Source organism: Mytilus galloprovincialis, chromosome 13, assembly GCF_965363235.1.
Source record: "Mytilus galloprovincialis chromosome 13, xbMytGall1.hap1.1, whole genome shotgun sequence".
NCBI classification, from domain to species: domain Eukaryota; kingdom Metazoa; phylum Mollusca; class Bivalvia; order Mytilida; family Mytilidae; genus Mytilus; species Mytilus galloprovincialis.
The window spans coordinates 56299430-56313482 of record NC_134850.1 but is presented as its reverse complement, the minus strand read 5'-3'; the positions used below and the strand labels follow the sequence as shown (position 1 = coordinate 56313482).

At 31.3% G+C, this 14053-nt stretch overlaps 1 protein-coding gene across 2 annotated transcripts in view; it reads left to right on the top strand.

The window, feature by feature from the left end:
• Positions 1-14053, top strand: part of LOC143057627 (monocarboxylate transporter 12-like) — a 20861-nt gene extending 6808 nt beyond the window's left edge. Inside the window, exons 2-6 of one of the 2 annotated variants that reach the window (XM_076230971.1) lie at positions 849-1084; positions 6550-6693; positions 10110-10877; positions 13270-13320; positions 13860-14053. In XM_076230971.1, coding sequence (XP_076087086.1) covers positions 892-1084; positions 6550-6693; positions 10110-10877; positions 13270-13320; positions 13860-14038 — 1335 coding nt within the window. In that variant the 5' untranslated portion in view covers positions 849-891 and the 3' untranslated portion in view covers positions 14039-14053. Of the gene's footprint in view, positions 1-848; positions 1085-3625; positions 3887-6549; positions 6694-10109; positions 10878-13269; positions 13321-13859 lie in introns of those variants that run through there. The other variant, XM_076230972.1, reaches the window with a different exon arrangement.

Below are 14053 nucleotides of genomic sequence, written 5' to 3'. Positions count from 1 at the left end.
TTTACAAACGTAGAAAAAATATATCGTTTCATCAAGTTCAAGTGAAACAAATGTAGCGTTTGAACTAACAAACGACGAACGACAAACTGTAGACGCATCTTTAGCGATTGAATAGTTTGTCAAAGTTGATGTATACTTTGCAAACATATGTTAGAAACAAATGATCAAGACATGTGCGCTCTTAGTCGTTTGTATAGTTTGTGTTAGAAAAGAAATGCATCCAAAATAAATCTCCATTGTATCTATTTTGTTTTGATAATAAATTTGAATGCATCGATGTTATACATTATAAAATTTTACAATTTTTTTCTATACATGAAAGTAGTATATCTGGCTATTCATAATCATATGTACTTTTTAACATTATTTAAACTGTTGCTATTCTTTAGCATTAATTAATTTCGAATGTGTTAAAAAATTCATTTCTGAAAACTGCATAATACCTTTTTGTTTTTAATTTGATATATGAATTATATATACTAAGATACACACGAAACGAAGCTACACATTATGGGAACCATGCGCTGTAAATATTTTATTTAAGACTTTTAATAATTTGGATGAATGATTTACATGGTTATACATCAAATATGAAAATTTGAATCAAATTGGTGAAAATAAATTTGACAGCTGAGAGAAAATAATATTATACAAATTGATTGTAAAGTTACCTTTGTTTAAAATCTACATATATATAAATTCAACTAAAACTAGTAAACATGGCGAGATTTTTAATATCTAATATTCTTAGTTATATCATTGACGTTCATTATCCGACCGGTTTACCTTCTACCATACATGTTTAATAACGTATATCAGAATAAGGCTTTATGTATTTGTTTTACTAGTAGGTATAGTGTGTACTGAATTTCATCTGGAGCTAGTTTTCAAATGATCATAACGACCCCTGATCGTGGATGGGCATGGACTGTGGTAGTAGGAGATTTTGGAGCTCACTGTTTATCTGGATATTTCTTTTATACAATTGGTCTGATACAAATGATCATAATCGAAAAGTTTGAAAGTAGTATACTTGAGACATCATGGATTGCAGGTGTATTTCTATCACTTATTCTTTTTGCAGGTGAGTATTACAGGTAGTATCTCTACTGATTTATTAAATATGATAAATCACTGACGCGTTTCAGTAGATAATAATAGAAAGTATAAAACATTTGTGCAAATAATGAAGTTCCAAGCTAGCGATAAATAAGCTAGAAAGAACTTTTTGTGTTAAAGATTTTCCAGGTGATAATTATATATATGATTAATTTCCATTGCATTTATTATGTTTTAATTAAAAATCTGAAAGCATCTTTGTTATTTAATGATTTAAGCTGAATATCAACGGAATGGTAAATAATTATATGCTTAACATAAATACATGTATATAAGTATTAATATGTGAAATACAGGTAAACCAGGTAAAATAATCTAAATTAATGTCCATATCTTCTTGAGTGGACAATAGGTGGTCAGAGACGATTAGGATGAGAAATGTTATCTAAAATCGATTAATATATACAGCTTAAGTATATGTATCAGGTACAATAAATATAACATTAAATATAGATAGCATCACATAGTACACTATTGTCAAGTAAGCAATTCAATCGATACAAATTAAAACATATCTAGGAGCATGCTTTTAAAAAATATAATTTAACATTTACGATTTCCTTTGGCGATATATACATACTTTCCAAAATAATAAAGTTATTTTATATTTTACGAACAGGTTTAGTCACATAACACTTATATTAAATACTGATAGATTTCTACTGAAATAATGTTTTATACAGTTTTAAATCTAATGCATTTCTGATATTAATCAATTTCAATGTGCAAGTCATGTGCATGTAAACGGTACTTGCTTATGACTGAATTGAGTCTAAAATTAACAGATGTACCAAGATAAAACTGTAAACAAAGACTGTCATAGTTGTATTTGTAAAATTGACATAAAGGGGAAGGTTACCTGAAAAATTAGCATTGCTTCAGATAAAAATCTATAATTCTAAAAATAACACGCTGTTGGAACTTAGCTATCAAAGAATTTTCATTCAAAACATTTTGTGTCTTTCATACATTACTTTAACCATCATAACATAATAAATTTCTTATTAAACATGGCGAAAAAAGCAATAAAACAATAAAATTAGTGAAGTTATTTTAATTGAATGATTGAATACAAATCAGCTGACTTAATTACAACGTATAACTAAAACGGGCACAATATGCAAACCAACAACTTCACCCTCCGATATAATTGACGATGATAAAAACGATATACTAACCAATCATTTTAACTGGTTAAACTTTATACTGCTACATCTGCAAAAATGATGCCTTATGAAAGCTTTTTCTAGTTTACAAAAATAAAGGTAACAGCAGTATACCGCTATTCAATAGCCATTAATTGATTAAGCGAGAAACAAATTCAGGTTATAAACTGAAAGCAAAGGAAAGGTGTAAACAACGGAACAACAGAAACACTGATCTGTAAAAAAAAAAACCAAACGCCAACAAACATAAAAACGGACCTTTTGATACTAGTATTAATTGCAATATTCTTGACTTGGTACTAAAATCTACTATATTATCAATTTCAACTGACCTGCTGAGATTCTAAATACTAGTAACGTAAATACTCTAGGCATGGTCTGAATAAGTTGGGAGGTCGTTCAAACTTACAAAAGACGGAAGAGCTCATGCCAGTGCAGTGCATGCATTGTGTGTTTATGTCTGTGTTTATTTTATTTTCATGTTTGTGTAACTCTGTGATTTGTACAATCTTATTATTAACTTGTGCTGTGTTTTAAGTGTACTATGATTTTAACTTATATATGTCATTTATGGTATCTTACTACACAAAATGGAAAAGAACATATATGATGACATGTATTTGGAGGGACCTTGCATAATTGTTTACTTCATTTTGGTTGTTTTGTTAATCATAAAAAATAGCTGAACGCGTGTAAAACAAGATATCATTGTAAGTTTCTCAATCTTTAAATGAACGTAAAATGTGGAATTTTAAAATTTGAAACTTCTTTCCAATGAAAATGATGCAAGATCAGTTTCACTTTATCTATAAGCCTTTTTGAGTTGATTTGATACATATAACATGGCCTGTACCACGTCATGAATATGACAGTTGAAATCTATTCGTTTTGAATTACCGCAAAAAACAAACAAATATGTAACAAAAAGCACAAAAGGCACATAGACAATTTCCTTTTAAAAGGTAACCTGATTGAAAAAACAAGTGACTGCTAATATGAAAATCTACTTCTGTAATGTTCATAAAACATTTGAAAGACTTTAACAACAAAATTGTTTAAAATATAAAATATAGAACAGGAAGCCTATTAATTGTTATCCGGTGAAATAAAGTTAATTTAGAAATACACATGAAGGAATTTATTAAACGAACTAAAAGTAGAATTGTATCACAATAATCACAGGTTATAGCTAATATTCTTATACAAAAATATGGATACAGTTACTATACAATATGAACAATATTTGAAAACAAATTGCGAAACATTTACGCTATGTTAAACATTCACATATAAACATAACAAAACTAACAGCATTGACACACAGTGGGATTCTTCTCGCATGGATTCGTATCAAGTCAAGTGAGAATTACTTTTTTAATGATTATTGTGTAACCGTGTATGTCATTTTAAAATGTTAACTTCACCCGACAGAGGTTGGGCATGGCTTGTCCTCGTAGGGTCAGTAGGAGAACACATTGTAATGGGCTATTGTGCGTATGCTAGCGGAATGATACATATAGCTCTACTAGAAAACTTTAATGCCGATTTATTGACAACAACATGGATATCTGCACTATTTCTAGCTTTTATGTCAGGCTCAGGTAAATCAAGAATCAATATTGTTTCTCTACGATTTATAATGTAATTACTAGATTTCAGTCTTTTAATGTAATTGAAGTTATATCATCATTTTAAAGTTAATATTGAATTAATTAAACATGTAGGGACAAAACTAGAATTATTGGATGTGCGAGAGTCCAGGACGTCCTTGCTAAACTGGATACAATTTTGTTTGCGTATTATTGTACTCTCACATTCTTGCCAAACTGGCACACACTTAATGACTTGCAATAGAGCGTATATCAAAGTCATGGAACTCAAAATAGAGCAAGGTTAAGGTATTTAACTTATTAAAACGTTGTTAAATATCAATTGACTGTCGTAGTTCTGACTTGGTACAAGGTATCTAGAACGAAATTGGTTGTTCGAGCCAGATTTTGCAGTGTGCAAATCTTATAATCTGTTCTACTCTACGATGATTTAAGTTCCAAATACATATTTCTAGTCAATGGGAATACTGGCGGTGTATTCTTCCACTCAATTGCTATATCAATACCTTGTCAATTCAAACGGATGACCTTTGAAATAGTAGCTGCATGGTTCAAGTTCGTCCAGAGAGTTTATCTTACGACTGGTCATGAACCTTGTACAACGATCCCAATATTTTCATGTTGACGAGACTGAAATCATTCCGCCCTCCTTACAAAAAAGGATACAGAGTGACGAAAACCAGATGCAAAAGAAACTTATATTACTATGAATTCTGTTTTCCTCTATGAGCAGTAATTGGAAGGTTTATAGTTGCAGATGTATTGATAACATGTCTAAAAGATATGGAATTATATTGATTTATTGATTGTTATTTGCTTATGTTTCATGAATTTAATAACGACGAGAACAGATTAACAAGAAATACAAAATGGTACAAATGTAAATTCTACAATTGTGTTCGACGGAGACGAAGACTTGGAAATAATCACCTACTCACAGCCTAGTAGATATTTGGATATAACTGTTGTATGGGTCATTTTCAAAACATGTCGAATTTTGAAATTGAAAAAATTATTAAAGTTACTTATTCAAACAACCCTCTACATAAGCAAATCAAAACAAACAGTACTTTAAGAACAACATATTAAAAGATGCAATCTTAATGATGTTATACAAGAATATCTTGAAACATTTTTTGATCGGTGGTACAATACTTTGTCTATCCTGTTACCATTTTCAAAAGAAATTTTGGGTTATTAAGAAAAGGTTTAGATAAAATGTTAAGCTTGTTTTACGTAGTCAATTAGATGGTTTTCAAGAGAATAAACTTCTATATATATTCATTCTGTAAAATAATAGATTGTTTTCCAATTTTCCAGGTTGTACTGAAAAATGCCTTAAAAATTGGTTTTTAAAAGTTGTAAAAATTACCACCAGTAATGCAAGTCTAAGATAGCAATTTATATTGTTCGGCATTTTTTCACCCTTTCAAATAAACCCAACATCAAGCAAATCCATCATAAGTTAGTTTACTTTTCTCTTTATTTCATTGGTAACAGGAATGTACGTTTCTGATATATCACTATATAAAAGTCTATCCTGTTACCGATATCAGTATTGCACCTGCAAATGCTTAATTGGGAAGATTAAGACGTTATAACCTTAAGATGAGTTCAAACAACGAAATATTTCATTCGTTTTGCACCTATATGTTAAGATAAAAAATTTAACGACGTTTTTGTCTACAATTGTCTATCCTGTTACTGTAACCATAGCAACCATAGTAACATGATAGACATAACAGGATAGACAAATTTCTTCGTTTTTGATTACTGTGAAATAACTTCTCCCTTTGGTGAAATGATTATAGTTTTCTATTGTGCATTTGGTTTGAGCACGTTATTGCACTTTTTACAAGCATACTGTTGGTGTAATTAATCAAAATTGTTGGTAACAGCATAGACATGAAAAAAAGTATACTCTATTTTTTTTCACTAAATGTCTTGAAATTACTTTTCTCTACAGTATTGTTCAAGAAACGAGGCGTTTTAAATGTAAAGATTACTTTGTTCTTTTGAAATCAACACTGACTGATTCAATATTCATAGGGAGAATAATTTAACGGCTGATTTAAGTAGCGGTAACAGGATGAACATCAACCTCCCGTTCGCTGATTGAATTTAGTTTGTAGATAATACGTTACATACAATGATAAAGAAGCTACGATTTTTCGTTAGAGTAATAATAAACGTTCTTAAAAAGTCTCTATTGAAGATATAAAGGCGATCAGAAAATCAGGAAAAAATCATTTGAAATGTGTGTTTCTGACACTGTACGCACACAAATACCCCCAAAATCGGCCTTAAATGCAGTTTAATCTTATCAAAATAGATGTAAGGTGTGTTTATTATTAATGTTATGAATCACAATTCCGACAAGCTTTCATTTAAACCATTACAACTGAAATTCCCATTAGAAATAAATTTTTTAGCATGGGTGTACTGAAAATTCGACATTTTTAAAAAATGACCCGTAAAAGATCTATAAAAAAGTTAAATCACAAACATACTAAACGGCAAGCTGCTATTTGACAATCACTTAATATTTTGTTTGCAGGGAAATATAAAGTTGCTGCCAGCCTACTAGTTATTTGAATATTTCTATTGTATAAGATATATAAAAGCAAGCCATTATCTCATTGTTATGTTTTCAGGACCAATTGCCAGTACTATCATCAATCGATATAGTTGTAGAGTGGCTATGATACTAGGGTCACTCATGGTATCCACAGGACTTGTCTTAACAGGGTTTGTAGAGGATATCAAATGGACATTTCTTACATTTGGAATTCTTTCAGGTAAAAAAAAGTAACAGTCAAGATAAAAAGTATAACCCCCAAAAAAAGTAATTCGCACAACTCCAAAGTAATTCAAAAGTGGGGAGGGGTCCATAAACCCGGACAAAACAAAAGGTTAGAATTTATAAACCATCGGAACGAATAGAAAAAAAAAGATATTCGCAAGTACGATAGAAGCACAAGAGGTACGAATAATGCGTTTCGTTCAAAGAAACGATCGTTGTCCGTCATAGCAACTTTCATTCAATTAAGTCCCTGGAATGTATGCGATCATAATAGAAACTTTAATTATTCAAAAATGAAACCCATATTCATTAACACTATAAAAACAGAAAATAAATCGTTTTGAAGAGAATTGTCTCTATTATAGCTTTGCAGAACAAAAGTTGACAATTAAGGTTAAGGATGTGTGACACATCAATATGTTGGGGTATTTAAATCTTGGCACTTTAATACAGAGTGTACTAGTTTTGATGTACCTAGATTTAAACGAAACAAAAATAGGTAAATCATAATTTCTAAAACCATAATGATTTCAATATCAACATAATCAAATCTATAGTTCATATTGAAAAAAAAAACTCATCAGAGACGCTCTTAATGACTAATAATTAGGGATGTCAAAAGATTTGAAATTTAATACTCGGATACTCGGTCAAGATACTCGGGAGTACTCGGATGAATCTTTAACGTCTATTGAAAAGTTTAGATTTTAGGTGGGATGCAGTATTTTTGTTACAACTTTTTATAAACATAAGACAAATGTACTACAAACATAGCTTGCTCCTCTGATTTTTTTGGTATCAATTAAACAATGAATTACCGACCGCCGTTTCTACAAATAACATATCATAATGATAATACCAATTATTGTTTGTGTACGTGTTTATGAACCAAATTCCAATAAAATCAAAAATATTCGAATATAAAGTCCGACTAAGTTATTAGACAATATATGTATCACCTGTTCCTGAGGAGTTGGTATTTATTATGATACGACTTGTCTATTAATTTGTCAACAAGAATATTGGACTTCAAATTACTTGTGCTTTTTCGTGTTGATCAGTCTTATTTGTTCTGTGTTTTTTTTGGTTTTTTCTCACCATCGTTTGTCTGGTTTTCTTTTTTTTTTAGCCATGACGTTGTCAGTTTATTTTCGACTTTTCGGTTTGAATGTCGCTCTCGTACTTTCGCCTATTTTTCAATTACAGTTAAATTTCAAATGCTGAGTAAATAAATTAATTAAAAAGGACATCTCATACCAATCTTGATAAACAAACAAAGGTAAGTTTTACGGCTTGTGATGAGTTAATTATTAATCCATGAAAGTGTTGATCCCTGTACAAACACCGTTAAAATGTCTCGCATCAGTTGTGTAGGGTTCACCGCAGGTCACTTTGATTTTGTTATTGTTTAGAAATATGATCTGGTCAACAATTTCAGACGAAAGACTGTTTGACTTTCTATTTTTTGTTACAAGTAGTGCACATTAAAAATTTCTTTCGGAAGGAAAGAACGTTGCTGGTACTACTAAACATCAGGATAAACATATTTATGTTCTTAATTGATTCTATTTAGTATTACGAAGGTGATATTTCAACGGAACTAAAGTGAGTGGAAATGTGAAGAGAAAATATTTCAAGATGTATAACAGGCAAACGAGTATCCGAGTACTTAAACTGTACTCGAGTACTCGGTCTTCCGATCGAGTACCCGAGTACTCGAGTACTCGTTGCCATCCCTACTAATAATAACACCAACAGTATATCTGCGTGGGACATAGTAGGTGTATTCCAACTTGCTAATATATTGACACGAATCAATAATAAATTGGTATATATATGTATATATAAGTATTAACGCTGACCTAATTCTGTTTATGAAAAGAAGATAAGAAAGCTGTTTAAAAGGCGAAACCATTTGAGATTCTAACACACCGTTGTGACAATAATTATAATTATTACGTTAAAAGAGTGTCTTATCAAGCGCAAGAGGTCATGTATAAGTGTTTTTTTTAACACAAAGAGGAAATGACTGAATCATTGAAATTTCAGATTGATGATTAGTGTGCTATTCATATGTTAATTAGTGAATACATATGTATGCTTTTGCGTAAGGTTTTATAACATGACACGAGTTTGTTTTCTAGGTAGCAAATACACAGATAACTAAGTTAATTGTTGTAACATACAAATGAAAATACTGTAATAAAATTAAATATTTGCAGCGTAAATATGTCAATTAAGCATTATCTGAATTGATAACTCCAATATAAAAAAGAAGATGTGGTATGATTGCCAATGAGACAACTGTCCACAAGAGACCAAAAATGACACATACATTAACACCTATAGGTAACCGTACAGCCTTCATCAATGAGCAAAGCCCATACCGCATAGTCAGCTGTAAAAGGCCCGATATAACAATGTAAAACAATTCAAACGATAAAACTAACGGCCTTATTTATATAAAAAAATGAACGAAAAACAAATATGTAACACATAAACAAACGACAACCACTGAATTACAGGCTCCTGACTTGGGACAGGCACATACATAAATAATGTGGCGGGGTTAAACATGTTAGCCCCAACCTAGGACAGTGGTATAACAGCACAATAGACTATTTTCATATTTCCGACTTTTGATTCTGACAGGTTACTTTTTCTGTGGTAGGATATCCTGATACTCTGTAAAGTAAGAGCAACTTAAATTGATAGAATCAAGTTTACAAACGGTACAATTTAGAGGGGGGAGTGTACTGTTGTATGTTTTCTGTACACGACAAAATCATCGGAAAACAGTAATCTTTCACCCCAAATTACACCAATCATGTGTTTGATTTTACTTATGTTTTGCTTCGTCTAACTTGACAGAGTAATAGGATGTTTTACAGATTGGGTTGCCTGTTGAAAAATTGTATAATCCGGAGTCGAAAGACGTTAATGTATAAAAGTCTATTGCATGTATACTATTAGTGCTACAACACATACATCGTAATTGACAAATATTTTAATTTTGAAGAATATAAAACGAATACAAGCACTTTTGAATGTATTATTGACTGCGATGGAAATTTAAGAACTAGTTTAAATTTTTCATTAAAGCTACACTTTAGCAATTCTAATGAAAATGAGCCTCGGTGGCCAAAATGATCTTTGTATTCCATCTTCTGTATCACAAGACTGTCAACACTGCCATCATTAGTTCAAACCCCGAAAGTTCGAATCGAATATTTGCGTACTTGGATTTTCAGTTTTTCTGACAATTCAAGCTCCATGATTCTCTAAGGGTACTGTGGTTTCATTTAGCAGTGAAAACTAACCGCGCACACATATATCAAATAGTGATAAAAGGGACATATAACGCCACCAATCCATCAATTAATCAATCTAAATATTATTGCTTATTTTCAGGAGTAGGACTTGGGTTATGCTACAACACTGGGTTGATAGTGATAGCGTTTAACTTTGAAAAGAAACGTAACATGGCGTGTGGCATAGCTATATCAGGTGGTGGAATTGGACCTTTCATTCTTACTCCTGTTTTCCAATTAATATATGAGAAATACAATTACTCCGGATTTTTTCTATTATTAGGAGGACTTGCATTACAAAACTGTGTGTTCGGTGCCTTATTTCGACCATCTAAAACAGAACTTGCAATGAAATCTGCGAACTCAAATCGTACAGAAAGTTTCTGTGATTCGGTATCGTCTTATATGGAGATTGTTCGGAGTGGCTCAATGTTGTGTGTATGTTTAGGATTCTTCCTTGCAAATATTAGTATTTATCTACTCTATATACATTATCCTGAGTATTGTCTCCAAACAAAATCATCGAAAATGGAAGTGTCTATATTTTTATCAATAGCCGGTATATCTGGCTGTTTCACACGTGTATTATTTGGTATGGCTAATAACAGTCATAACATTGACGAGTTATTAATGTTATTTGGAGTATTTAGTTTATTAGGTTTAGGCACCATCATCTTTCCTTTATTCAGTTCATATACAACAGCTAAAGTGATGTTTGCCTGCCTACTTGGCGGATATTCTGGTTGTTGTTGGGCAGTTGTGAATTCTATAGTTATAAATATTTTAGGACATAAGAAACTCGCGCATGGTGTTGGTTATCTCATGATATATGTTGGAGCTGGAACATTCATAGGACCGCCTCTGGCAGGTAATTTTTATTCTTTATATTTTTTCATACACATGTTTACAGTAAAAGCCAATTTATTTTACTATTATTTGTCTGTGTGTCCAACATCCCAGCGGCACCAGCATATGGAGTAAATTTTTAAATGTGTCTCAATTGATACGTTACTCTAGGGATAGCCCAAAGTACGTTGATTTTGTTGAACGAGGAATACTGCTTTCTCAAAAGTTGCTAAGACAGGGCTATGAATCAATCATATTAAGGGCACACGATACAGTTTTCATTCCGTATTTACATTTTGATAAAAAATTCAATGTAGACTATTTTTTACCTGATTAAATCAAATATGTAATAAAAATTCTAATGCAATCATTTTGTATCAATGGTTCTGATTGGATGACAGTTAGCGTAAAATTCTCTATCTCCTTGTCTGTAACTAAGGAAGCTGACATTTTGAATTACTGAATGTATTGACATGTAATTTCTACAATAATAAGCCAAAAACTCGCATGTTGACCTAAAAATCTTCCTTTTATCAAATTGTGTTACATTTTGAAGCGGCACAGAAGCCAGAAAACGCCCGGTGTTTATGTTTGAGGCCGGATGCATACCTATGACGTCACCTAGTGAAGGGAAATTCGCGGAATTTTCTTTAATGAAGATTTTATACAGAAATAATGATTGAAATTTAATTATGATTTTGTTTTGCATTAGAATAGAGATACCTGCATTGTATTTAAAGCTTTGCGGACGTCCATTGGTAGTTTTACTGTCGCAAATACCCGTTTACCTGTCTCCGCTACGCGTCGCCAGGTAAACTTAATTTGCGACAGGAAAATTACCGATGGACGTCCTTAAAGCTTCCAATACAATACAGTTATCCCTTTTGAGTAAAATAAGGTCGAAATTTTGTATATTTGCTGAAAATTCGGATTTGTGGCCGTATTTTCCCTTTGGAAAGAAAGACATATTTTTTTTGTTTTAAAAGATAAACACAAATTGTTTTTGTTACATAATTTGTAATTTCTGTATTTTATAAGTATCCTTAATTTTAATACATTTTTTATTCAAAAATAACTTTCATTCATCAAATGTTCATGAATGTAGAAAAAGACATAATTTTTTTATGTACATTTATCAAATAAAAAAAATTGCACTATTTAGGTTTTCATGAAAATTGGCACACATAATCGTCTCGCGTAATCAAACCGAATGGTATTTTAAAAAAGATGGGTCCATGAAATTGTTTTCAAGTAAAATAAGTTTGAATGATAAAAATCAGTCGAAATCTGAATCTTTTCCCGATATGTCATAGTTTGAAGTCGCAAAAATAATTATTTACGTTAGCAACGTCATTACCTCCACTGTAACTGTATCGTATGCCCTTAAGGTCATCACTCAAGAAATTTTACGGTCGCCATCTTGAGCTGATTGACTATTATGACAAAAGTGTGTCAGAAATCATATCCAATATTTTTCCTCAGTCATAATAACCATCATTCATTACCGAACTGAACAAAAAAATAACAGGACGGGCAGGTGCCGTATATAGTGCAGGAAATGCTTACCCTTCCGGATCACTTGATTTCACTCCCGGTTTTTAGTGGAGTTCGTGTTGTTTCTTATTTATTTTTTATAACTGTTGATGTAAATGTCCTTTGTTTTTTTTAGTCTTTGTTTACTCCTTTGTTTTGATTGTTATTGTCTTTTATGTTTTAGCCATGGCGTTGTCAGTTTATTTTTGATCTATGATTTGGACTGAATGAATACTACTCTCAGACTAATTTAACTGATCCATTACACTTACCTTGTTGTGTACTCGTACATTTTAATATATCTTTATTCCAATAAACCATTATTTTAACAAGGTATATAAAACTACGTATGTACAATATACGTAATAATTAAGATTATACAAATAGTTAAAGACATTTGAACAACAAAAAATATCGATGGCTTCACACTAGATACAGTCTGGAGTACAAACAGATAATTTATGATTTGTATGAATTGTAAAGTTCAATAGGCTTATTTTTATAGACATCAAAATTTATACTTTGAATTATTTGGTCTGCTGTAACTCCTCCATGCTATTTTTTCTCCTTACATACAAGACATTCCAAGATAAAATGAATTTCGCCCCCGATTTCATTTGACTACACAGAGTGCAGTTTCTATTTTGTCGGTTGATAATATACAATCTACTAGTTTCAAGTTCAGGTTCAATTTCGTTATAAATCATTTTCGACTAAATTACAACTTGATCAATATGACTCTGAGCGCATGCTTGCCATGACATATAGCTACATGCTTGCCATGACATAGCTACAATAGAAATGAAATGTAAATACAATATGTCAAAAGACAATGATAGATGTTTTGTATGATATTATTTATTTGATTTTTTTATTCTTAGGTTTTATCATTAATTATGGTGGAACTTACGGAGATTCCTTCACAGTAGCAGGTATATACAACTTTAAAATAAGATAAAAGAAAAATAACTGTAAATATTCCTTATTTCATACAAATACTAAGCCATGAAAAACCCTGATGAAATTATATGATGGTAATTTGTTTTATTCAAAACCGGTCCAATTCATTGCTTGATTCGCATTTGCATCATATACCTTTACAAAAGAATGAGCTGGTTGTTGATTATTTTACGTTCTGAGCTTGCATATGATTGGTCACTGCAATTTTGGATAGAGGTTAATTTAATAATGGGCGTAGGGCGAATAAAGGTAACTGTAGCATAAGAGGAGTAAAATCACAAAAACAAACAACCTGACCTCCGATGATGGACAGACGCCCGGTAAGACGGACGTAATGATAACGGAATTATAGCAATACACTTCCCGTAAATTGGCGTGAACCAATAAAAAAAACTTCACCTTAGCCACACCTCAGTAAATGAAAAAAGATATGTAACTCATAAATTCATAAGCTCTCTGTAACGATATTTAATTATGTGACCTTGTAATAAATTATGTATACGTTTTTCAGGTATTTTATTAATTATTGGAGGATTAAGTTGCCTTTGTTGTACATTGTGCCGAAGAGCAGTGGACACCAAAGAAAGTTTTGATGACTTTGAATTTACTGTAACAGCTGATGAAAATAAGCAAACTATTCTAGTTAATAATAGTAACGAAGAAAATGATAGTTTTTTATTGAAGAAATAAAAAAATATGAGCATA